The 19,766-nt window shown below is 47.6% G+C and overlaps 6 protein-coding genes across 6 annotated transcripts; 4 read left to right on the forward strand and 2 right to left on the reverse strand.

Moving 5' to 3' along the window:
• The first annotated feature begins 1,413 nt into the window (after positions 1-1,413).
• V1518DRAFT_419949 (uncharacterized protein) lies at positions 1,414-8,812 on the forward strand. Its single transcript, XM_066904885.1, has 8 exons — positions 1,414-1,624; positions 1,677-1,733; positions 1,792-2,752; positions 2,805-3,515; positions 3,571-6,773; positions 6,831-6,931; positions 6,983-8,205; positions 8,266-8,812. Exons 1-8 carry the CDS (start codon positions 1,477-1,479, stop codon positions 8,498-8,500), a joined length of 6,639 nt encoding a protein of 2,212 aa, XP_066758592.1. The 5' UTR covers positions 1,414-1,476; the 3' UTR covers positions 8,501-8,812.
• On the reverse strand, positions 8,623-12,443 carry V1518DRAFT_419957 (armadillo-type protein). Its single transcript, XM_066904886.1, has 6 exons — positions 11,951-12,443; positions 11,812-11,870; positions 11,608-11,712; positions 11,474-11,551; positions 9,370-11,410; positions 8,623-9,313 (listed from the first exon to the last, which is right to left on the reverse strand). Exons 1-6 carry the CDS (start codon positions 11,991-11,993, stop codon positions 9,030-9,032), a joined length of 2,610 nt encoding a protein of 869 aa, XP_066758593.1. The 5' UTR covers positions 11,994-12,443; the 3' UTR covers positions 8,623-9,029.
• On the forward strand, positions 12,266-12,980 carry V1518DRAFT_419959 (uncharacterized protein). The gene is made up of 3 exons (XM_066904887.1): positions 12,266-12,575; positions 12,643-12,714; positions 12,779-12,980. The coding sequence occupies exons 1-3, from the start codon at positions 12,389-12,391 to the stop codon at positions 12,925-12,927; spliced, it is 408 nt and encodes a 135-aa protein (XP_066758594.1). The 5' UTR covers positions 12,266-12,388; the 3' UTR covers positions 12,928-12,980.
• On the reverse strand, positions 12,919-15,589 carry V1518DRAFT_419963 (uncharacterized protein). The gene is made up of 8 exons (XM_066904888.1): positions 15,397-15,589; positions 15,220-15,335; positions 15,131-15,171; positions 14,901-15,071; positions 14,731-14,845; positions 14,572-14,673; positions 14,371-14,515; positions 12,919-14,315 (listed from the first exon to the last, which is right to left on the reverse strand). The coding sequence occupies exons 1-8, from the start codon at positions 15,488-15,490 to the stop codon at positions 13,087-13,089; spliced, it is 2,013 nt and encodes a 670-aa protein (XP_066758595.1). The 5' UTR covers positions 15,491-15,589; the 3' UTR covers positions 12,919-13,086.
• Positions 15,590-15,702: 113 nt separating this feature from the next.
• Positions 15,703-18,414, forward strand: V1518DRAFT_419968 (anaphase-promoting complex, cyclosome, subunit 4-domain-containing protein). The gene is made up of 7 exons (XM_066904889.1): positions 15,703-16,001; positions 16,068-16,296; positions 16,354-16,522; positions 16,572-16,851; positions 16,911-17,623; positions 17,677-17,731; positions 17,790-18,414. The coding sequence occupies exons 1-7, from the start codon at positions 15,764-15,766 to the stop codon at positions 18,278-18,280; spliced, it is 2,175 nt and encodes a 724-aa protein (XP_066758596.1). The 5' UTR covers positions 15,703-15,763; the 3' UTR covers positions 18,281-18,414.
• A 75-nt stretch (positions 18,415-18,489) lies between these two features.
• V1518DRAFT_419971 (anaphase-promoting complex, subunit 10-domain-containing protein) lies at positions 18,490-19,742 on the forward strand. The gene is made up of 3 exons (XM_066904890.1): positions 18,490-19,127; positions 19,182-19,283; positions 19,337-19,742. The coding sequence occupies exons 1-3, from the start codon at positions 18,544-18,546 to the stop codon at positions 19,410-19,412; spliced, it is 762 nt and encodes a 253-aa protein (XP_066758597.1). The 5' UTR covers positions 18,490-18,543; the 3' UTR covers positions 19,413-19,742.
• The last annotated feature ends 24 nt before the right edge of the window (positions 19,743-19,766 follow it).

Raw genomic sequence — 19,766 nt, forward strand, 5'->3', positions numbered from 1 at the left:
ACCATGGGGGTGGCTATCGCTCTTGAGCTTAATTGTGACGTGCACGCGAGTGGCCGAGGTCGAAAATCACGATATTGAAGAAGCTTAAAAATCACTTGGCTTCGTAAGTCCTAGCGTTAGCTCAGTCTCAAACTCAGCCTCGCTGACACTGCCTCCGCAAATCTCGAACTCCACGTGCTTAATAATGCTCGTGACGCCCAAGAGAATCAGCCCATATTCAGAAACGCAGTCTTAAGACTGGCATCGAAGAGATATGGGTGCGCTTGCTGACTACGAGAGGCCAGACAAATCTGTGCCGCGCGCTGTTTTCAGCTGACCGCGTTTCTTACGACTTAGCAGTTATCCTCAACATTAAGCCCAGAGCTGGCATTCGCGCTGACCACTGCTACATCCATTGACGAAATGGAGCTAATATCCACATAGAAGCTCACAGAGGATGTGCGCATATTCGGATGGACATAAATCCAGGATGACGCGCAAGACGCTAGTCGATGACCCCGCCAGATCACTCGCATAGACCGTCACAAATCTCATAGTTCAATGCAGTATAACGCAGTAGTGGTAAATATACTCAAGGAGAAATCGCTGACGAGATGGCGGTATCGTCCTTGATGCTGATACAAGTAGTGTGAGATCGTGAAGTCGGTTGAGCTCCTGATAGAGCAAGGTGAACAAGTGACGTCACAAACTTAGCACACGCAACATGTTTGGCACAAACCCCAGAGGACTACTTGCCCTTCTTCGTTCAGATCTCGCTTCACATTAGCACCGCGAACGACAAAGCGCGATAGAAAAAGTTTTCTTGTGCGAAAATACGAATGGACGTATGGAATCGATAATAGCAGTGCTCAAATTAAGAAAAATTGAAGACAAGCAGCGAACACAAGAGCCATAACAAGACACACCAGACAGCATATTGCGGGTTAGGTTATCTGTTGCCGGTTGGCGATTGCTCAAATCCGCCAGCCAGTTTGCTATTCCTATGCAAGTAGCAAAATTGCAGGTATACATACTTTTTGCGCGCCAACAGTCCCTACAGAAAACGATCACGTAAGATCAAGCCGACAACAGTAGCAGGCGAAGAAGATTGTGGTTGTTGACACTTTAGATAGTATTGTATGCGGCTCTGACAAGGGTTTGATAGTTTGCAGAGAACTGCAGAGTGCGAGCTGCAAGGTTCAACTTGGCTCATAACCATTACCACAAAGCAATAGGTGCTTCCGCACAAGGCAGTTAGTGTCTTGTATTCTGCAGCTAAAAATATGTTCAAGTAGTATGTTGCAGCTTGAAATGCTGTTTCTCACTCAAATTACGGCACGCGTTGGACTTCGGGAGGAAGAAAACACGACAAGTACGCGTAAATTGCAAATTGAGTTTTAGAGACGCGCTCGTAGCTCCCCGCACGCGTCTCTGATCTCTTCTGTCTTCCAGTGAGCCTTTACATGACCGAACTTCTGCATTCTTCTCGACTTGGCCATGGCGAAGCCAAAAAGACCCATTTGCCAACAGACGACACTTGATATTCTTGGATTCGACCGCAGGAAGAACATTGTCGCGTCGAATACTAAGGCGGGCGTTATCAGTCACACTCTTACTGCTGGTAACTTTCGAATTATTTTACCACGTAAGTAGTCTGATGTACGGCGTATAACAATACTGTTTTAGCTCACAAATAGTGGCTGGAACAGATTCACGGCAGTCTGCTTTGCCCAGACAAGTGTTGGCAAGTTCTGGTAAGCCTGTGGAGACAAAGCAGCGTACGAGATCACGACTAAAGCGTTACAAATATAGATTTGAGCCCAGAGAGCTCCACACCGGACGAAGCTTCTTTAATATTGTCAGATCTTGACGGCAATGTTAGTATAACTGGACCATCCTCACCGGCAGAGTCGACGCAAGCTAAGACAACTCGAGAATTGGAGTCCTACAGCGATGATATTGATGAAATTTTTGACCACTATGAAGTTGAGAAAAGTATAGAAGAAGTTGTGACATCAGGCAGACCTAAGCGTCTGGCATCTCAGTCTGCACTGAAGCGCATTCGTACTTCATGTGTCGACCTTGAAGAGGACTACGAAGAAGCGGATCGCTATACAAAGAAACGCGACATCCAGAAGACGAGCACTTCAAAGAAGTCAAATTACTACGATGATGACAACTTTTCAGAAGATGAATTAGCCCATGAAGACTCCTTTGATGATTCGAGCGACACTGACGATGAAGAAGACGAGGAGGAAGCATCCTCTGTATCTGAAGATGAGGATGAAGACAAGCCAGTGACACGACGACAGCAGGTTAAATATCGTTCGTTGAAAGGAATGCCATCCGCTGGCAAGCAGTCTGCTCAACGCCGGAAGTCATCGGCTAACGGAACGCCTGTTCCGACCTCTCGGTACATCAACGAGTTTGAGAGTCGAAAGGGGCTCACTGTGGAAGATTCCGAGGATCCTCCAATAAGTGACATATATGATATGTTCAAAGATATTGTGTCCAAAAATCCTGAGATTGAAGATTTTGTTAACAAGCTCGCGGGCCGGAAATTACGTGTTGCGACTATGTGTTCGGGCACGGAGTCACCATTGCTAGCACTACGGATGTCTGCGAGGGCAGCAAAAGACGAATTGAATCTCGATTTCGATTTCGAGCACGTATTCTCATGCGAAATCGAGCCATTCAAGCAGGCTTACATTGAGCGCAATTTCAGGCCTCCGATCTTATTCCGAGATGTCTGCGAACTTGGCAATGACTTCGCGTATGCATGACTTTCTGTGTGCCGTATCAGTACTTCTAACTAATGACTTCAGGACTACTGCCTACGGCGCCAAAGTGGCTGTTCCTTCCGACGTTGATATCTTAGTGGCCGGTACATCATGCGTGGACTACTCGAATCTCAACAACAATCAGAAGAAAATCACCGATAATGGCGAATCGGGGCGAACATATTTTGGTATGCGATCGTGGGTAGTGAAGTGCCGACCTTCCATTGTAATTCTTGAGAATGTTTGCAGTGCTCCATGGGAGCATATCAGAAAAGATTTCGAGGGTCTTGGATATGCGACACGCTTTGTGAAAGTTGATTCCAAGAACTACTATATTCCTCATACGCGGACACGTGTATATTTATGCGCGTTTAACACTAAGAAGGCTGCTCTAGCTGATGCTTGGGTGGAAAAGGTGAAGTCTTCACAACGACCAGCATCCTGTTCACTGGATGCGTTCATGCTACCTGCCGATGACCAGCGTATTCAAGTTGCCAGACTGGCCATGGCGCAAGCACCTCACAATAGGAGCAGAACCGACTGGGCACGTTGCGAGGACCGACACCATAAAGCCAGATTTGATGAGATGCTTGGGCAAAAACGTCCTCTCACGCAATGGGTAGACAATGGTGTTTGCAAGCTTTTGGACTTTGGTTGGGGCGACTGGGCCGCGTCTCAAGTGTCTCGCGTCCTGGATCTGATGGACATTTCTACGCTCCGCGCCGCCAAAGTGGGCCTGGATCCATGCTACAAGACGTGAGTTCATTGTTTGCGAGATGCTGAGTCCAACTTTGATCCTAACAATAACCAGCGAGTTATGGAACTTGTCGCAGAATGTCGATCGATCTATTGGGTCCCGCAAATCTGGCATATCCACCTGCATCACGCCGTCTATCATTCCATATATTACGAACCGCGGAGGGCCTATGGTCGGTCTCGAGTCGCTCTCCATGCAGGGACTTCCCATTGACGAGCTCTATTTGACGAAGGAGACGGAAGATAATTTGTTCGATCTTGCTGGCAATGCGATGACTACAACAGTCGTTGGAACTTGCATGTTGGCGGCTCTTTCGATCGGCGCCTCTCTTTTGAAAGACAGAACAGACGAAGACGCCGCAGCTGCGATGGATGTTGATGACGTCGTTCGAGAAACCTTTATTGGAGAGGACCATCTTGAGATAGTTGACATCGACTTAGCTACTTACGACGAGGATACTACATTGCCTGAACTTCTTGTTCTGTGTAATAAGTCAAGACGCCTGTGCACCTGCGAAGGCCGTTCGAGTATTACCATGAATCCTATACAGATATGCAAGCAATGTGGATTTACAAGCTGCTCGCGCTGCGGTGGCAGACCTGAGCACGACTACGAGCCGTTGGACACTTCGGACCGTGTGCTTCCAACTGATTTTGAGAAGATTTTGAAGAAGGCAATTCCAATGCGTGTCAAAGTGGAGGGCATCAATGATGCTGATTTTTCTCTTGCTGGAATTGAAGATGCCAATACAGAACTGTGGGACGCGTATGTTCAGGCGACTCGCAAGGCCATTGCTTCTGATATTTGCTTCAGTGAGATCAGAAGACAAGATCAGTGGTCTGTCAAATTTTCGTCCGCCTCTGCCAGTCTGGAATTACAGTTAGGCCAACAACCGCGCTGGCTATTGTTCGCGAATATACCGAAAGCTGAACCTGCAAAGAGCCAGATTCGCTCTATGTTGGAGCAGCCGGTTGCAAGAATGTCGCTTGATTCCGCGAATACTCTCTTTGATGGAACATGGGAACTTTGCATCCCAACTGACAGGAAACTTCGAGTATACATCGAGGGGACAGGTGAGAAGATTCCCACATGGCAGGCTCGTCTAGGTATTCTTGGCGACTTCGAGAATGATAAAGTCTGGAAAAGCTTGAAAATCTCGGCCGTGAAACCCAAGTATGTTGACGACTTCGATGGTATTTATACGGCTTTGCCAAACTGCGGTACAGCAACAGATTCTCTCTACAAGCGGGAAGGCGAAACGGAGAAGCCTCTTTTCCTGTTTTTTGATCCGACGCGCTGTGGTGATCCAGCGCATGACAGTTTTTGTATTGCGCGCGAAACTCGCAGGCTGGGTTATGGAGAAACACGACAGACCATAGTAAAGCTTGATGCTACCTGGCGCCCTACCGCTTCCATCAACTTGAACGATTTGGATGCATCGATTACTGCGTTTTATAAGCGAATTCCAAGATCTACGATTGGTCCATATAAATCAGCCTTTCCACCTAGCTTTAAGCTACCCGCGGATATGAGAATCGACACTGGTACTGCTGACTGCCACAATGTCAGCATTATTCTTGCCTGCAATGTGAAGCTCGGCGAATCTACAGAAGAGCTCTGGGAGAAAGCCGCTACTGGAAAGTGGCTTACTGTCGACAATTTGCATGCTCGTGGTGTATTCAGGGATTTATCGTGGGTTACTGAACGCGTGCGCTCCTTTTTGGTTTCGCAGGAGTGGATTCAAGTGTCCATGGCGGCTGAGAGCATGCATTGCAGTATCTGCGCCCCACCGGTGCCTGAACTAGTCTTATTAGTTGACGCAAAGCAGAATTCAGTAATTCGAGAAAACGTAGAGCAAGCGGGCGACTACGAAATTGCTTTAAAGCAACGACCAGAAGCTTTTGTTACGCGAATTACGATTGACGACGACTGCACGACGTTTCAAATTGGCCTCAACACCGCGGCGTTGATTCATCGTGCAATTTCTCGACTACAGGAGTCAACGGTGTCGACATCTGCTGCTATTGAGACATCATATCGACTGACGCTCGACTTTCAACCGATTCTAAGTCTCCCGGAAGCCAAGTTCAAGCTTCTCTCTAATCGCAAGGATAAACCTCACGATCAGCCAGCTCTCTGGAACAAGATGTTCCCGCTTCGACCTGAACAGTTGCGATCTCTTGGCTGGATGCTCAGCATGGAGAGCGATGATGTCGCCCCGTTTGTCGAGGAAGAAATTATGGAGTCGATTTTACAACCTATGGCTTGGCGCGCTGAAGGCAAGGCGCAGCGAGAGGTGACAGTTTACGGTGGCGTCCTCGCCGATGAGGTTGGTTACGGAAAAACTGCTATTACTTTGGGTTTGATCAGTTGTACACAAGATGATGCAGCACCAGCAGATACCACAGACCATTGTGGAGGAATTCCGATCAAGGCAACATTGATTATTATTCCTGGGCATTTGGTAAAGCAGTGGACCTCAGAAATTCACAAGTTTACCGAGGACTCCTTTATCGTGATTACGATTTCAGATCTGTCTTCGTTGAACAGTGTCTCAATTGAAGACATGATGAACGCCGATATTGTGGTCGCTCCGTCGTCACTGTTTGGATCGCCGAAGTATTTACTAAACTTGGCTTGTCTTGCTGGAGTTCGCGATATTCCTTCAAACGGAAGGGGCGGCCGCCAGTTCGCTTTTAGATACACACAGGCGTTGGAACGACTTGAAGAGCAGACAGAAATTTTGATCAACAACGGGGCCACAGAACTTCGAACAGCTATGAAAGACAAATTTCATGAGTCTTTCGAAGTTATTAGCGAGAAGATGATGCCATCCAAACGACTAAAGGGACGTCGAGCATTTGAGGCACTGAACGAAGAACCTCTGCCGCAGAACAGCGTCAAAACTAACTCGAAGAAGCTTAGGGAAGAGCGCAATTCTCGATTAAATCAAGACATGTGGGAACTGAAGTCCATGAAAGTGAAGAACGACTGGAAACAAATGAAATGTCCACCATTCGAGTTGTTTAAGTTTAACCGTGTCGTGATTGACGAGTACACTTACCTCGAGGGCACTGTGTTGGAAATGATCAAGCATCTTTCCGCGAAAAAGCGATGGATATTGAGCGGAACACCGCCGCTGCATGACTTTGCCTCCGTTAAGACCATTGCATCGTTTATGGGAATTCATCTCGGTGTTGACGACGACGGTGAAGGTGACTCCGAGACCGTGAAGCGGCGGAAGAAGGAACAAACTGGTAAGCGTTCTTCAGCATTGGACTTATTTTTGATATATTATAACTAACAGAACCTAGCTGTTGAGAAGTTCCATTCATTCCGAGAGGTGCGTTCGCTAAATTGGCATGCACATCGAAACACTGTGGCTCAAACGTTCTTGGACAAATACGTTCGCCAGGCAAGTTATCAAGGTTCTCAAAGGTCCAAACACTTCTAATTTTGTTTTTAGAATCTTGCCGAAATCGACGAGATTCCATGGTCGCAGAAGTATAAAACGGCTACGCTGACGCTGGCTGAGCGTGCTATATATCTCGAGCTGGACCATCACCTGAAAGCTCAGGAGATGAAGATCATGCGGCGCGGGGTTCGGACTTTCTCGGACCGTGAACGTCGGTTGAATAAGGCTACAGGTGATGCACAAAGCGCCAAAGAAGCTCTCCTGAAGTGCAGTTCTCATTTCGATTTATATCGGGACACGTCTGAGCACATGGCTAATGCCCAGGATGAGTCTATCACTGCAGAGAAAGAATGCGGCGTTGTCCTTAAAGAGCGATCGAGGGAATTGAACGAATGTCGGGATGAGCTTCTCAGTTCGTTGATAGTTGCGGAGGAGACGTTGCACCTTCTAGAGAAGAAATATGAAGTGACTTCGTCGCCTTATAGCGACTGGAAATACCGCTTGAAGCAGAATTCTGTCGGTGATATGTTAGTGACTAAAGAACTATTAGAACTGGTGAACTTAGCAAGCCATCATGCCGACATCTATTTACGCAGTGGCAAACGTGATTGGATAAAGTCTAAGCATGTGGAAAGACATGCGTCGGAAGTCGATCTTCTGTTCGAATTGAGCGATCTGATGCATGCTATTCGTCGGTCTGAGAAAGAGTACGTGTTTCGCAAGCGATCGGCAAGATTTTTCCAATCTATTCTACACCTGCAACAGTTTGGTACAGATGGCGGCCAGTCTGCGGCAGAGAGCGTGAATTGCGGCCGTTGTTCATCCATTGTGACAAATGTGGATGATCTGGCGATGCTATCTTCCTGCGGACATATGGGCTGTGCAGCTTGTGTTAATGCTTGTGTTCATCAAGAGCAGTGCTTCATGTCAGGTTGCAATCAAGTTGCTAAGCGGTCAAACATCATCACGAGGCGATCCCTGCTTGACACGACTGACAGTGTCTCCTCATCAAGATCGCATTATGGATCAAAGATCATGACAGTCATCGACGTCATCACGAAGGTGATCCCGCAGGAGGATCGCGTGCTTCTATTTGTCCAGTTTCCGGATCTAACAGAACGTGTCCGCGATGCCCTGGATGAGCACGGTGTTAATTTTTTGCAAATTACCGGTGCAACGCGTCAGAAGACCGATGCTCTGGACGAATTTCAAGACCCAAATAGTGAAGCAAGAGTTCTTCTTCTGAACGTCGCGGATGAAAGCGCAAGCGGAGCGTAAGTCAAGATTGGTTCCTGTGAATATTGGAACTCGACAGCTTATCCATTTTTGTCTAGCAATCTGACTGTGGCGAACCATATCATATTTCTCTCTCCGCTCCTGGCCACTTCAATGCAAGCCTACACAGCTCGCGAAACGCAAGCAATTGGTCGCGCGCGGAGATATGGTCAATCTAAATATGTGCACGTTTGGCGTTTCTTTACGCGCAATACGATGGACACCGAGCACTTCAAGGATATGACTGGTGTTGATATCGACAATTTGAAAAAAGAAGGCGAACTCGAGGTATAGACGACCAATATTTGCGAGGATTGTACAATTATTTTCATGGTTACTCATAGTCATATGCTCTTGTAACAATCGCCGGATAGGAGGTAATGATATCTAACACTAGTATCCTTTTGGATAGTATGTTTAACTGTTTAGTTACTATTTATATTATATATTCATCGAGTCGCGTGCTTATCACAAAACTTAGACGTTACTATTGAGACCATGCTCCTCGCATAAATGTGCACGACATAAACTATATATAGAGGCTATACAGAGTGCATTAAGATATCCGAAATAGATAAGAGTTGAAATAAACAAGCATAGACAACGCTGAATAAATGCTGACAAACTTCGTAAGAAGTTGAAATTCGTTCCCCTACTGTTGCCACTCCTCTGTGACAGAAACAGAAAAGAACGAAGCCAACCTCAGAACGGCACCGACCTTCTTCTCTCCCAATGCAAATATGACTCCGGTGGTAGTCCTTCGTTCTGGTACAAATTGAACAGAAAGAACTCCGAAGACTGATGGCGGTCTGGCCTGCAACGCCTATGGCAGAGCGAGCTGTAGTTTCTGCTGTTCACGCGCCCATTTCGCAGTCTCCTTAACAGAAGCTGAGAACGACCTATCCGAACGCGTCTTGCGGAGAAGATCTGCGATCCACTCTTCCTGGTAATAGCTCTTTACCTCCCCTTGCTTATATATCCCAGCAATATCGCCAATCAAGCCAACAATAGCACGCACAGCTGACTCGGAGCGCACGAATGTAGAACTAGTGCAGATCATCGACAAGAAACCGAATATTGGCTGAATATATTGCAGCAAAACGTCGGCTAACAAATGGGTTAATAAATCGGATAGAGCAGAACAATGAAATAGAACCACTCACGTCTCTCCCGCATTCCCTGCACAATTCCGCTATACGCCTCCAGAATTGCCTCCCTTAGACGGTGAATATATTCAATGATGTCGTATGGCGAGTCGGCATCCTTCCGTAGACTCGATGCTTGCACGAGAACTTGCATGACAACGACCAAATACTTCTCGAAAGCAGGACCAATTGCGCTTGCAATATCGCCGAAGCATGACAGGATAGAAACCTTCACATCCCGCTGGACGCTGTTGTTCTGGAGGTTTGTCAGAAACACATTCATGTACATGTCGCAGTAAGGCTCGATTTGAGCGCCCAGCGAAGCAGACAGATCTGCCACTAAACCAATCGCAGTTGTGCAGGTAGGTGACTCAGGATCCTCCAAAGCCTTCATCAGGAATGGACCGAATGCATCGACATAAACCAAGAAGTTCTCCTGCACAGCACCAGCAACGGCACCAATAGCGATGAAAATATCCTCCTCAATCAGTGAATTTGGTAGCTTGTTCTGTAAAAGACTCAGCAGTAGCGACATCAACCGATCAGAAGTTGGTCGATCCTTTGGCGATACTCTTCGGATAATATTTGTCAGCACGCTGAGCAGGCCAATCTGTAAGTCCTCTAGATTCGCACGATCGTCCATACCGACAAGCTGTGTTTGCATTGCCAAAGTAGCTTCAAGTCGTTCAACTATAACGAGTGAAAGTTCGGTAACACGCTGTAAAGTATCTGCGGCAGAGTACGACACCAGAATACTCATAGCCTCGTAAGCTGATGTCCGCGACATATTTTCGTTGTCACTTCGAGCACTCGCGACAGTCAATCCTTGCAAAAGAGCGTCGTAGAAGAGAGAGATAGGAGTGGTTTGAGAGAAAGGACCCTCTTGGCCTAATTGCTCAGAAAGGTTGATAATACACCAGCAGCAGTTTGTAATAACCTTGGGGTGATCTTGAAGACCAGCGACAAGAGCCGCCATGATGCCGGGTAGATGAGTGGTAATATTAATTCCTTCAATGACGAGATCCGCAATTCGTCCAAGACACCAGGCGACTGTGTCGCGAACTTGCAGTATCGAATCGCTCATCAGGTTAAGCATAGGAGGTAGAGCCTGGCCAATGACATGTGCCAATGTGCCATGATCTGGGCCGTCTAGAATAGATCCAAACGCCATCACAGCAGCCTCCCGCTTTCGCCAATCTTCTTGACTGATGTTTTGCTCCACAAATTGAAGTGTAAGGTTGACGACAGCAGAGCCAGTATCCTCGGCAAAAAGCTGCAGACAAGCGGCCGCAGCCATTGAGATGTTCCACTCGTCGTCATCTGAATCCTCTTCTTGCCGCGTGAGAAGCTCTAGAAGAGTTGGCAGGACTTCGTTGATCGCATATTTCGCAAACTCGAAGTTTTCGCGGTCGGATGGCTCTTCGTCATCTTCGTATGCCTCGCCTTGTTGAAGGGCAATTTCGATTTCCTCTTCGCACACTGTGCTCCAGAACTCTACTGCCATACATGAAACATCTTCGCTCGAGTTTTTCATGCCCTCTACGGTCAGACCGTAGAGTGCTTTCTCCATATACACCCGCATGTATGAGTAGTACATGCTCATAATCCGAGCCAAAGCGCCAAATGCTGAGGCCTGAAGCTTTTGGTCCGGTGCCTGGGTGGCTTCGCACACGACCTGCATAATGTAATTCCGCTCTCCTTCACGTTCAAAATTGTTTCGGATGAACTCGAGAGAGTTGACCAGAGCATTGATGGCGGTTTGCCGGACAATAATAGAAGGCTCCGCCGCACGCGCTCCCTGGATAATCGCGGTAAGAATTCCATTCGCTTGTCCGACGACGCCAGAGTTGCTAGGATCGGCAGTTTCGCAGATGTAGCCAATCGCCAGTAAGGATGCACGCTTGACATTGACCGGCTGGTTTTCTCGAGTATTGTCAACGAGGACCGTCATTAAATCAGGCCATTCGTTTCGTGGCAGTTCGATATCTGCAATAGCTGCAACAAGTTGGGCAGCGGCGTTCGCTACTCGGTCGTCGGGAGACAGTAGAGATAGCAGAGCCTATGAAAATACATTAGAATACGCCCTATTCGCAGAACTCACGAACAATCAGGAGAACCGTACCGTTTGCTTTATTTGTGATTTGGCATCGAGATCGATGGTTACCCAGCGCTCAGACTGCGCGAGCTTCGTTTTCGTGTCCTATATATGGACGTTAGACCACTCAGAATAGGCCATATATATTCGGTTAATATTACCTTTGCGACAAGTTGATTCTTAATGCCAATGCCGGCAAGCATCCGGACTTCGGTTTTTTGATGCTCATCAGCTAGAGCAGTAGTAAGCATACCAAGGTACGTGACCTAATTAGCCGAAGACAGCATCGTCAGTACACATTATCAAAACAAAGGTGATTGCTCCGCAAGAGCGAGAGAGTCTGCAGGAAAAGGAGAAGAACGTACGAAGTGATCCTTGGCTAGCTGGGCCAAATGAGCCTCCGCCTCCTGTCTAGCCTTTTGGTCTAGGTGACTGTTAGCAACGCGAAACAATGCCAGAAATACAGGTCCGAGCAATAAACACTTCAGACTAGGTAAAACGCACCATGACTGAGGATGGCAGTCTCAAGAATAGAGCTGATATTCATGGCTGCGGGTAGCGGAGGAAGGAAGACACTATGCAAAATCGGCGGAACGTGTCTAGCGAAAGAAGCAAACCAAGCCCAAGATTCGGAGAACGCTGGAGTAAAAGCTTTTGGAAATCCGATCTGGCTAGAATCGAGGGAAGAAGAAGAGGCCCGATCAGGAAGAAGGATATGCGCTGGTGCAGGCGTGCGCTCTCACGCCGAAAAATTGTGCGGGCGGTTCCCAAGTAAACAAACACAGCGGCTCGACGCGTTTTGCGGCATAGCCGCAAAAAACCCCGACACTTGAAGCCGGAAGCGCACGATCGCTGGCACCAAATCCCTACCAATTGCCACAGAACTACGGATAAGTTCGCATTCACCGCACACGACCGTATTTTACTTGTGTGGTTAAAATTATGAGCTCAGCGTCTGGGTCATTTCATCAGGATCGGCAGCGGGCAGGTTCCCGTGGCGGACGACATCAAAGCGGCGGCCACCAGCAGCAGCATCGCGATCACGATCGGCCAAAGAAGGAGGCGATCCTTGATCTCTCAAAATACCAGAATAGGGCCATTCGGGTCAAGTTCTCAGGTGGTCGGGAAGGTGTGTGCCTGGAAGAGTGATTCAAATACAAATATTGCGTGGTTGGGCTAATTGCCTGGGAATCTAGTGACCGGCATTCTGAAAGGCTATGACCAGCTCATGAACCTCGTGCTAGACGACGTCGTGGAGCATTTACTAGGTACGCTTTCTTGACGATTGATCTCTAAGCACCAGGGATTCTCTCATTCTAAACTTCTACGCAGGAGACATTGGCGAAGACGGTGCACCTCCAGAGGACCAGACGCGCCCACTAGGGCTCGTGGTGGTACGTGGTCCGCTGCTTCTCCTCATATCCCCGGTCGACGGTAGCGAAGAGATTGCGAATCCTTTTATATCATCGGATGCTATCTAAAATTCATATATAATTATATATGTTGTACAATAATGCTACGATATACGTGATTATTTTTCTTCCCTGAAACTCGATTATTTTCAGCTAGTGTACACAAACCAATAGCCCATGCATTTGCGCCCGAACGAAATACCCTCAATAAGCTTACCAAACTCATCTTTAGCCGCTGGACTTGCTCAGATCTCTAAATACTGCATCAATCGTAGTCTTCAGCTCTTTATAAGTCACAATCAAACAGCTCTGCTCGTCCCGCGAAACAAGAACAATCTTCTCGTCCACTCCAGCATCCAGTTTGTTCATACAGCGTAGCACATGCGCAAGATCGACCACAGGATTCCCGTTTTCGTCGGTCTGGTGAAACACAAAGTCTCTGAAAAGCTTGAGTAAATATCTTTCACCAGTCTCTGACCATTGCGTGTCATGTGCGTATTCTGGTCGCTCGTTGATGAAATTTAATTTGCACAATAAACGCACAAGCCGTCCGTTTTCGAGCTCCTTTGCAAGTTCTGACTCCAGGTTGTCTTGATAGTGAAGCGCACTATTCAGATTTTGTTGATACAGTGAAGAAGTCATCTGTATGAACTCGTCGATTCGTTTTTTGGAGCCTCCGTCAATGTCGGTACTGTAGTTTCTGGCGCTACTGATCAAGTACGCTAACGCATTCTTCAACGCTGTAGAATAGAATCGTCCTGCAATTTCTAGGCTGCTTGCCAGCATCGACATTGGAACATTCGGACCACAGAGTGCCTGATTACTGGTTATGATTGCCAGAATCAACCGGCCCAGATTGAACAAGTCTTCTTCCTGTGCTTTCTCGATAGACGATGCTGGCGAAAGCACATCCAAAATTCCAATGGCACTTAGGCGAACGCGCATTTGTGAAGTCAGAATCACCTTTGTCGGGTCCAGCACGCGTGCTGCGAGATTGGCATTATGAATAGTCTTTAATGCCGAAGACAATTGTACGATATAACTCCACAGAACCTGTTCTGAAACGGGAGCAGGCATCTGGCCCGGTCCACCAGAACGGACCGCAGAATTCCGCGCATTTGGACCAAAGTGAGCATCATAAAGCGTAGACGAAAGAGGATGATAATCGTACACAAAAATGATAGAGTTGTCTCCAAAAGCACGTGTTGTGAACGCTTCAAACAGGTTGACGAAGCCGGAATTTGAGAGTCTTCGCCATTGTTGAACCGCTGCAATTGTCTTTTCATCAGCAAGTTTGTATCCTTCAATCCTCCGCAGTGCATATGTATGACCATCTGTTTTCGAAAATGCTTTGTATACCCAGCTAGGATAAGCAAATATTCTAGAACTTCTTTCGGCATTTGTGTCCAGGGGCACTAGTGAGTAGTACACATCTAGTGACTCTGGCAGCGCAGAATCTAAAAAAGTTGTTAGAGTATTGCAGTGCCTACGAACACAATAGCCGCCACATACTAGGAAGAACCTGCAGTGTCGCTTCAACCTTCTTCTGTAGATCTTCTCGCAAATCATCCCCCAAGAAGAAATTCTGAACAGTACGCTGATACGGTAACAGGTTGATCTTGTGAGGAGGAAGCGGCGCGTACAAGTGATATTGCAGCTAAACTGTAGGTTAGCACAATTCGCCAGCACGTGACATCTCATTGAATGACATGCCGGTTGGAAATGGGCTGCCTGTTGTTGTTGGTAGTACATGTCTTGTCCGGGATGTCCATAGGAATTGTAGTCGTAAGCATTCGTCTGTATCTGTTGCTGCATCTAAATGGATTAGTCGAGACCGTCGGTCGCAACGTCAAGTGGGAGAATAGAACTCACTGAATCCATGGGCATCTGACTGGACATCTGGTCCAGCTGCCCGTAGCCAGGAGTGTACTGTCCATTGATTCTAGCACCAGAATACATATCTAGTTGCGTAGATGGAGCTCCGTATCTGCGCGTTTGTTAGTGGTGTTGTCTGACTGTAGCCGGTTGTGGTCTATACGAACCCTTTCATGCTCATGTCAATTCCCGGTGTACTAGAGGCACTTCGAGGAATGAACAAGCCCATGTCATTCGGTTGCGGTGAATATACTTGGGATTTTACACTGTACGCTGCCGACACCGGTGACGCTCCTCCAGGCATGAAAGCCGGTGAGTCCACGTTCAACTTTCTCGGCCTGCGCATTGTTTATATCAGCACCGGCCCAGGCCGAGACATAGCAAGGAAAAAACCCACGCTTCGGTTCGCAGAGTTGACTGCGCAGGCTTAATCGGACTCTGAACCCAATTAGAGAATGCCCAACTAAACAACGAGCTGCAACATACCGTGTCATGACGAAAGACGCAGCCCGCGTTCTCGTACTTGCAGTAGCCGTGAATGACTGTATTTCGGCATAACTTCTGAATTGGTTTCCCAGAATTAAGCGACGGCGATAACGAATCTGATCATGAATAAGTTGCTCCGTGAATCTCCCACGCATTCCAAGGCGAGCAACTCCATACCTCTCTTGATCGGCGCCGTGGCAGCACCGTCGCCGGTCGGCGTGTTCTCGCTAGATGAGGGCGAGACCAGGGTCGTTGCACTTTGCTTCAACATAATGGAACAAATGCGAAGTCGAGTAGATTAGGAGCCGAAGAGTATCAGGTCATATCACTGCAACACCGTGCGGTGACAAGTTGCGAACTTCAAAGTCGGGCCGGCACTGAGCTGACTGAGCACCACGGAACGCGAGGTTTATGGAGTAACCGCAGCGCAGCAGCGCGTTTGAGTGTGCGGCTCATGAGTGCGGCGACCAAGTTGGCGCGCACAACGCGTCTAAGCCGGGCTTCGACTGCAGCGCGCGTCCTCGCATCTCGCCAGTAGTTGACGATGTCGGACGATGGCGGTGGAGACGCGCAGATTTTGTCGTTTGCTACTTTGCAGGAACGGGTGGTGCAGGCACCCGTGGATACGGCGATGTTTACGTGGTGCCCTGCCATGGATCTGCTCACGTTCGCACCCGATACTAGAACGGTATGGCTATATCGGATGAGCGGACAGCTGGTCTGGAAGCTCGCCTTAAGTGAACCGAGCATAGAAATATGCCATCTCATATGGAGGCCAGACGGTGCATATCCCTTATTGTCTTTAAGATCGATACGCAGCCCGAATGCTAACTACCTTATTTCTGAAGGAAAGATGATAGCTCTGGCCTGCTCTGACGCATCGCTTCGCCTCTGCGACGTGAACAACGGACGTGTGATTCACCAGGAATCCACAGTTTCGCCTATGTCAAGCCTTTCATGGGTTACGGAGGACGATAACGCTGTCAAGGCGCGAAACACCTCCATATTTGAGGGCATGTTCAAAGTCGACATTGAAGCCAGTTTGCCAAAGCTCAGTATTTTACCCACCTCTACTGCGTATGTACACCATTTGTAACTTTTTGGTGATCATACAGCAAATTGACGATGCCACAGCGAGAGCGTGTTCACCTCGAAGTTTGCCTTGGATTGCTTGATCAATTCAGCATTCCAGTCCGATGCTCTCAATTCAGTAGATATGCTCGTTGGGGTCTCTCAATCTGGATCTCTGGAGTTTAGTATATTTGGTCGCTTTACAATTTCTGATCTTGCCTTTCCGGTTTCGGTGAGATACTCTACACTTGATGATTGCACTCGGACGCTAATTACTACAGAACTTACGACCAATATGCCATGGCACGACGTCAGACCTTTCCTTTCATGGTTTTCTTGCTACTACGCCATCGAAGGAGTTGATATATGCTTATGCTCGAACACATTTTATTCGCAGGTTCGGAAAGGATCTCATATTGATATCATCGTCTTACGCCAAGGTCGCATCTCTAATTCATTATATCGCTGATGTTGTCATTGCTATTCACGATGAATGGAAGCCGGCTGAAAAGTATCTACGGAATGCTCTTTCAAGCCTTGACGAGGTGTTGAAGGCAGATAGTACGTACTTCGTCGTATGTCGTAACTGCTGGAGTGATTGCTAATGGGATGCGTTATAGAGGAAGATGCGCAGACTCCGGCCAACGTGCGCTTACTCGAGACACTAATATTTGGAGCTCCAAACAGTGCAATGAAAAAGTGGGTCTCCGAGCGACTATCTGAGCGCGTAATGCGCACGTGGCGTAAGACATCTACCGGCGGATATGAGAATATGCGGAAATTGATTCTCGAAGCGTTATTACCGGCATGTGAGCGGACAATTGTGATTTTATCTCGCGTTCGTGGACTCGCAAAGTGGCACGAACGGGGATCTCCACTAGGAATGGACCATGAGAAGTTCACTATTGTTCTCGGTCGGTTGGAACTGCTGATGCGGAAGGCCCATAAATTCATGTGGGAGTTGAACTCGGAATATGAATACTTCAAGGAATTTTTACGGTGGTTGAAGTTTATATATGATCGGCTTGAAAGTACAGATCCAGTTTCAGATGACTCTGAACCTGGGGTCGAAACTGGAAAAGTTGTGAAATATATTACACAGTACATGCACCAACCGATAATTCACAACTTTTATAATCTGGATCTCAAACCTCGAGAAGATACTAGCGATTTTATACCCACTCTCGTTGGATTGATATCAAAGTCATGCGACGCAGCGTTTAAAGATTCTGCCGATGCGCTGAAGGGGCATGTGGTGTTTGGTCGGCCACTAGCACTGGTCTCAGAGTGTGACCTCGGTAAGCTGCACGTTGTGCAGAGAGTCACAAACGGGGTATGTTTATCTTGCTCACCATGCACAGCGCCATTTCTCACATTATATGTTAGCATAACGTTTCATATGTTTATGTGACCATTGTTCTGGGCGAAAATTCATCCGAAAGTAAGTCCATGACGTAACACTCGTAGAAGTGAATTTCGTACTGATGTGGTTCTCGCAGTCATTTTAGTGCGGATCGCGGTATCAAAAGTCCCGTCGGAGCTACTAATACCGCAATACAACGCCGCCAAATTTATTCTCAAACAAGAAAAGGTCGTCGCTCTCTCTAGCCTGGACGACTCCAAAATCATATTGTTGCTGCATCCGAAAGAGGCCGGGAATGCTCCTTCTGCGCGACTAGTCTCATTAGATATGGCATCTGTGTTTGACGAAGACGAAAGCATTGCAAGGACTTTCGACCTCAACTTGCAGCAGGAAGCCGTGACAATACTTCTGTCAGGATATGAAGCTTCAGAACCGAAGTGGTCGCAGTGCCGTGAATTTGACAGCGAGTTTGTACCAATCGCGCTATCAGTAAATGGCAGAAAAGGCAGACGCGTTGGGTGCGTGCTAGCGGATGATAGACAGAGGTTTATTGTGTTTGACGTGGACGATGAGGAGCTAGATGATGAGGACGATGTCAATGACGAAGGTCAGGTCATGGTAGAGTGATAAAAATTACAGATTTAGGTTGTAACGGTGCTTGATATGCTAATTTTCTGTACATACATATTTATACATATTATAAGCTTTCATGAGATGATGTAAGATCATACAGTCGTTCGTTATACAGAACGTGTTCAAACTCATAACAAGGCCCCAAATCACGTGATTAATTATTCTCCCAAACGTGCAAGTTGCGGGCAGGAGTTGCAGTCGCCCAGTACGTTCACCGCCGCCAGGGTAGGCGGTAGTAGACCTAAGACAAACAAGCTATGGCGAATCGAGATGACATGGAGATGCTTTTTGAAAGCGACTATCTGAGAAGGTCTGGGTTGTCTGAGGATATGCACACGGAGGTAGAGGAAGAGCTTGAAGAGGAGGAACTCCAGGACGCGTCACAGGCGAATATGGACGACGTCGACGATGACATGGATTCTGCGGGCACCACGACACACAACAACACAAACAATAATGCGAATCTTAGCAGTCTGGCGGTATTAGCAACGGCATTTGAGAGTCCAGAAGTGCCACTACGTGACATCGGCAGCCAGGCAACGTGGAAGCTGTCGACATGGAAACCTGGCTTCGGCGTGCATGCGCTTCTCTCAGAGTCTACGGACCTGTATTGGCAGTCCGATGCCCCACAACCGCACCATGTGGACATGCACTTTGCAAGACGTGTGGAAATCGCAAAGATCATGTTGTATTTAGACTACAGACGAGACGAATCGTATGCGCCTCACAAGATTGCAGTGTACGCTGGCTCAGGATATCATGACCTGCACGAAGTTCTGACACAGGACTTCAATGAGCCTGTAGGATGGATGGACGTGTCGCTTGCACATGCGCGAAAAGAGTACGTTATTTAGCTTGACATTATCTTTTTCCGTTGTGCTAAACACCGTGACAGTGGATATCTAAAAACGTTCTTGCTGCGGCTCACAGTACTACAAAATCATCAAGGAGGCAAGGATACCCACATACGCGGTATCAGAATTCTTTCACCAGATAGGTGAGTACGGTTCAGTATTACTTTAATTCCAAGTGACGTTAACTCTCGCGCAGAAGAACAAACGATATAGACGACGACGCACTACCGTTCAGCAGCATCACCCTTCTAGCGCACAGCACGATCCGATGAGTCTGTATGCGTGGTCGACTACTTACCAAGTACATAGATGCAGACGAAACACTGGATCAGCAGCAGTTAGAGAAAGAGCTGGGGGGTAATTGTGGTGGATTGGTGGGTGATTGCATTTCGACATGACGCTCTCATGTTTGGCGCGTAAATTTGCTGGTAAATATCATTCGTGAGCACAAACACAGCACACGACAAAATGGAGTTATATAGTTAAACTGGGCATTTGCTATATCAGTTTCTTATGGATGTCGGCTCCAATTGCTTGCACAAGAGTCGGCGAAATGCCTTGCAAGAAGCCTGAGGGGAGGGATACAGACACAAACCCCTCTGAAAATGCGGGGAACCCAGGCACCG

The sequence above is a fragment of the Limtongia smithiae genome (genome assembly GCF_038497785.1).
Source record: "Limtongia smithiae strain NRRL Y-17922 unplaced genomic scaffold V1518scaffold_9, whole genome shotgun sequence".
NCBI lineage: Eukaryota > Fungi > Ascomycota > Lipomycetes > Lipomycetales > Lipomycetaceae > Limtongia > Limtongia smithiae.

Bases quoted from the DNA above. Each gene is read 5' to 3' on its own strand.
- V1518DRAFT_419949 (XM_066904885.1), top strand. From the start codon at position 1,477: ATGGCGAAGCCAAAAAGACCCATTTGCCAACAGACGACACTTGATATT. The intron at 1,625-1,676 runs GTAAGTAGTCTG...GCTCACAAATAG, and splicing joins CTTTCGAATTATTTTACCAC to TGGCTGGAACAGATTCACGG. The intron at 1,734-1,791 runs GTAAGCCTGTGG...TTACAAATATAG, and splicing joins ACAAGTGTTGGCAAGTTCTG to ATTTGAGCCCAGAGAGCTCC.
- V1518DRAFT_419957 (XM_066904886.1), bottom strand. From the start codon at position 11,993: ATGAATATCAGCTCTATTCTTGAGACTGCCATCCTCAGTCATG. The intron at 11,552-11,607 runs GTAATATTAACC...GTCCATATATAG, and splicing joins AGAATCAACTTGTCGCAAAG to GACACGAAAACGAAGCTCGC. The intron at 11,411-11,473 runs GTACGGTTCTCC...GTATTTTCATAG, and splicing joins AATCACAAATAAAGCAAACG to GCTCTGCTATCTCTACTGTC.
- V1518DRAFT_419959 (XM_066904887.1), top strand. From the start codon at position 12,389: ATGAGCTCAGCGTCTGGGTCATTTCATCAGGATCGGCAGCGGGCAGGT. The intron at 12,576-12,642 runs GTGTGTGCCTGG...CTGGGAATCTAG, and splicing joins GTTCTCAGGTGGTCGGGAAG to TGACCGGCATTCTGAAAGGC. The intron at 12,715-12,778 runs GTACGCTTTCTT...ACTTCTACGCAG, and splicing joins CGTCGTGGAGCATTTACTAG to GAGACATTGGCGAAGACGGT.
- V1518DRAFT_419963 (XM_066904888.1), bottom strand. From the start codon at position 15,490: ATGTTGAAGCAAAGTGCAACGACCCTGGTCTCGCCCTCATCTAGCGAG. The intron at 14,846-14,900 runs GTTCGTATAGAC...ACAAACGCGCAG, and splicing joins ATTGACATGAGCATGAAAGG to ATACGGAGCTCCATCTACGC. The intron at 14,516-14,571 runs GCATGTCATTCA...CCTACAGTTTAG, and splicing joins AGGCAGCCCATTTCCAACCG to CTGCAATATCACTTGTACGC.
- V1518DRAFT_419968 (XM_066904889.1), top strand. From the start codon at position 15,764: ATGTCGGACGATGGCGGTGGAGACGCGCAGATTTTGTCGTTTGCTACT. The intron at 16,002-16,067 runs GTGCATATCCCT...TTATTTCTGAAG, and splicing joins TCTCATATGGAGGCCAGACG to GAAAGATGATAGCTCTGGCC. The intron at 16,523-16,571 runs GTGAGATACTCT...TAATTACTACAG, and splicing joins ATCTTGCCTTTCCGGTTTCG to AACTTACGACCAATATGCCA.
- V1518DRAFT_419971 (XM_066904890.1), top strand. From the start codon at position 18,544: ATGGCGAATCGAGATGACATGGAGATGCTTTTTGAAAGCGACTATCTG. The intron at 19,128-19,181 runs GTACGTTATTTA...ACACCGTGACAG, and splicing joins CTTGCACATGCGCGAAAAGA to TGGATATCTAAAAACGTTCT. The intron at 19,284-19,336 runs GTGAGTACGGTT...ACTCTCGCGCAG, and splicing joins AGAATTCTTTCACCAGATAG to AAGAACAAACGATATAGACG.